At 35.6% G+C, this 3794-nt stretch overlaps 1 protein-coding gene across 1 annotated transcript; it reads left to right on the top strand.

The window, feature by feature from the left end:
• Positions 1–838: 838 nt before the first annotated feature.
• LOC128196005 (uncharacterized) lies at positions 839–2803 on the top strand. The gene is made up of 8 exons (XM_052875388.1): positions 839–939; positions 1008–1321; positions 1402–1622; positions 1705–1866; positions 1944–2048; positions 2117–2192; positions 2284–2379; positions 2463–2803. Exons 1-8 carry the CDS (start codon positions 858–860, stop codon positions 2556–2558), a joined length of 1152 nt encoding a protein of 383 aa, XP_052731348.1. The 5' UTR covers positions 839–857; the 3' UTR covers positions 2559–2803.
• The last annotated feature ends 991 nt before the right edge of the window (positions 2804–3794 follow it).

The following is a 3794-nucleotide window of genomic DNA, read 5'->3' as shown; positions in this document are numbered from 1 at the left end:
TAAGTGTTTGTCAACTGTTGCAGAAAATTTCAGAAACTTTAAAAGCAAGTTGACATCAAGGTACATCTTTGGACACCTTAAACATAAAACTCCATGTAATGCATATAAGTCCATTGATGAGGAGACTTGGCGGGTTTTTAAAGAGAGTCGGATGTCAGAGGAATGGCAGGTTAGTGTAGTTCATATTATTCAATTCCTCATTAACAAATATATATCATATGAACTCATTAATTAATGTGTATGTGACAGGCAATTAGAAGCAAAGCACAAGGAACAAGTGCTAAGAACAAAAACCCCCACCTATTATCTCGTGGTGGGTATAGGAAGCTTGAGGAGAAAATCCTCAAGCAAAAGGCAGATGCTATACCACCATCTCAGAGTGGTAGCCCTCCTCAGCCTCCTTCTCCACCGTCTAGACATGAGAAATGGAAGTTGGCCCGTATGCGACCATCGGGCACCTACTCTTCCGACACTGCACGAGAGATTTCTGAAAAAATTGTAAGTTATCATTGTTCCTAAAATAATGAATATTGTCATTATACATACTACATTAAACTATTTAAAGAATAATGGTGTTTTGTAATGTTACAGGACGCCTTGGTTAAGCAGAGCTCCCAAGGCCAATTCACTCCAGAGGGTCGCCAGGATATTCTTGCTGCTGCAATTGGACGACCTGAGCACCCTGGACGTGTACGTGCTGCAGGTCCTGGAGTAGGCATTACGGATTATTTTGGGAGCTCTTCTCGTCAGCCTTCATATTCGTACAGCGATACACAAAGGATGACAGAAGAGATCACAAAAAAGGTCCGACAAGACCTTATGCAGGAGATCAGGCCGAGGTGAGGGCTGAATTCCAGATGCTCTACCAGGAGCAGTTTCAGAGCATGCGCCCGATGCAGTCTCCTATAGAGGAACATGTGGTCCCTCCCCCTCCCACAGGTAAACTTAATAAACATTTATGTGCAATTATTTCTATCTCTTATATAATCTAACATTTACTCTGACAGGGAGAAGCGGCAAAGGAAGTTGTTCCGCATCAGCCATCCCAGAGGATGACATGGACGATGGTAGTCCATGTCTGCTATACATTTTAGAAGAAGATGAGATGGTGCTGGTAGCTCGTGGAACAGAGTTTAGGTCAGCGACTGTATGTCATGGTATGCAACTATTAGAGGATGAGGTGAAGGTATCAGTGGATGAAATGATCATGCCAGATGCCTCGGTTCCACTGTCCACGGAAGAGATTTTCACTGTGGAACAAGCATATAAGTCGTTTATCACTTGGCCTAAATTTTTGGTTAAACCAGTTTCTGACCCCTCGGTATGAAATTCTTCTTTACACTTCTCAATTTTAAAGGTTTTTGATGTCAAAACTTATCTTATCTTTTCATGTAACAACAGACGCAGGAACAACAGAAGATTCCTCTATCTGAGGATGACCCTCTTTCTTCATTGCATCTACTTGCTGACATCCTTGATGATAAGCCTTTGGAGGTTCAGTATGATGCTAATGTATTTGGGCATGGCTCTGAGGTCCCAATATACCTTAATAGCCAAGATGTCCGTGAGCTTGCGTCGGGAACACAAGAGTTGAATATTTCAATTATTCAACTATGGACGATGTAAGTCTATGACCAATTATTTATATATAAAATTGATTTATATATCAAGTATCCTTATATCAAAGTTAATTTTTGATTTCAGGTATATGTCTGGGGTCACTAATAAGTTGGGGCGTTCTGATGATTATGGATTCATTGATCCCCAAGACATTCATGAATCAAATGATTTTGATCATATCAACACGAGAATGATAAGCAGTTTTCGAAGGGGCAAGAAAATATACTTTTTGCCTTATATATCCGGGTAAGTGAACTTTGTTAACATAATAATGTTCCATATGTGATTTTAATATTTAATAGTTACGTTATTATGAATTTCAGGCGCCATTGGCAACTTCTTGTTATGTCTGTGCAAGACAACTATGCTTTGTGGTTCTGCTCATTGCACAGGCCTCCTCCCACACAACTCAGACAAGCAATTGATTGGTAAGAACCTCAATGTTTGGACTTTCTTTGTTATATAACTGAATGCTAAAACATTTTTTTATATACAGTTCTATTCCAGCAAGTATGATGATGGACGGGAGATCAATTGTTAAGAGTAGAAAGATTGCTTGGATTTCTCTCAAGGTTTGACATATGCTAAAGTCATACTTTGTTATAATTGTTTTATAACAAATGTTATTCACTAACTATTATCAACTGTGATGATATATTGTAGTGTAACAGACAAAATGGGTCATATGAGTGTGGATACTATGTAATGTATTGGATGACCCATATTGTTCGTTCTCACATCACAAGAAGCTGGGAAACGGTAATATTTAACTTTAACAAATTTTGATTTTTTAACAAATGTTGAATTCATATACACTAATTAAAATGAATTGTCTTTTGCAGAGATTCAAGACTACTACACCAGTTCCTGAGAAGTCACTACTATTCATTAGGAACGCTGCTGCGAAGTATATAGTTAGATTATACAATAGCTCTTAGATTTAGATTTAAACAATGCATTTGATTAGATAGAATTTTCTTAGACTCTCTACTTTATTTGATGTTGAAATACATTTGAACATGTGTTTGTTATGTTGAAATTGAATTTCTGTAAATGTTTTTATATGCAGGTCTGTTTTTGTGGTAGTGGATATCACAAAAACAGACCTGCTATTTTAAAAAACTGCAGGGGAATATGCCGCGGTTCTAACCACAACCGCGGCATATAAGGGGAATATGCCGCGGTTCTAACCACAACCGCGGCATATCGTGCTTTTTTTTTTTTTTAAAAAACGAGACATATGGCCGCGGTTTTGACACTAACCGCGGCATACTCGTCGGCCTATATGCCGCGGTTCAACCGCGGCATATAGTGCATTTTTTAATTTTTTTTTTAATTTTTTTTTAAAAAAAAAATGAATTTAGGCCGCGGTTCCCTAGACAACCGCGGCATATTCCTCAGCCTATATACCGCGGTTAGAACCGCGGCATAAAGTGTCTGACTTACTATCGCGGCTGAATATGCCGCGGTTCATGAACCGCGACGTATAGTGAAAATCAACCGCGGTAAAAGCCCCTCGCTGCACTAGTGTTATTAATAATACAAATGAAATTTGAAAATCTTAATTATCTTTACAACTGTCATTGTTTCAGGTATCCATATTTTGATTGTTGTTTTATTATTTAATTTACAAAATGAAACTATATTGTTTTTAATAAAGATTATTAAGGTTTCAAAACTTCATTTATTGTATATGTTATGGTATTCTACTTGAAATTATAAAAACTAAATAGTTACATCACTATCACTACAATTAACAATAGAGACATTATTGAAAAAGATAAAGATTTTGAATTTTCAATAAAATAATTTTTTTTTCATACAAATTTAATTGAACATATTCAAACTTATACAAAACTTAAATTTTACCTAAATACTTTTTACTTTTCACAAAAAAAGTCGTAAGTAATGAAAGTGCAGAATAATCATTACATCACTTTAATTAATTACAACATCAAACAATAAAAAATTAATTAAAAATATATTTTTTAATAAAAATTTAATTAAAAGTGTATAAATTATGAACTTAAAATTTAATTAAACCTGTAATTAATCAATCTGTTATTTTTATTAGATATCTCCCCCCTCTAATAGATATGATGATGCCTATATTTGTTCATTATCGTGTTTGGTAAATCGTGACTATGTATGTGGTTATATATTTATGTTGACAG

This window comes from Vigna angularis, chromosome 3 (assembly GCF_016808095.1).
Source record: "Vigna angularis cultivar LongXiaoDou No.4 chromosome 3, ASM1680809v1, whole genome shotgun sequence".
Lineage (NCBI taxonomy): Eukaryota > Viridiplantae > Streptophyta > Magnoliopsida > Fabales > Fabaceae > Vigna > Vigna angularis.
The sequence above is the reverse complement of the archived record's forward strand: the minus strand, read 5'-3'. Positions and strand labels throughout refer to the sequence as shown.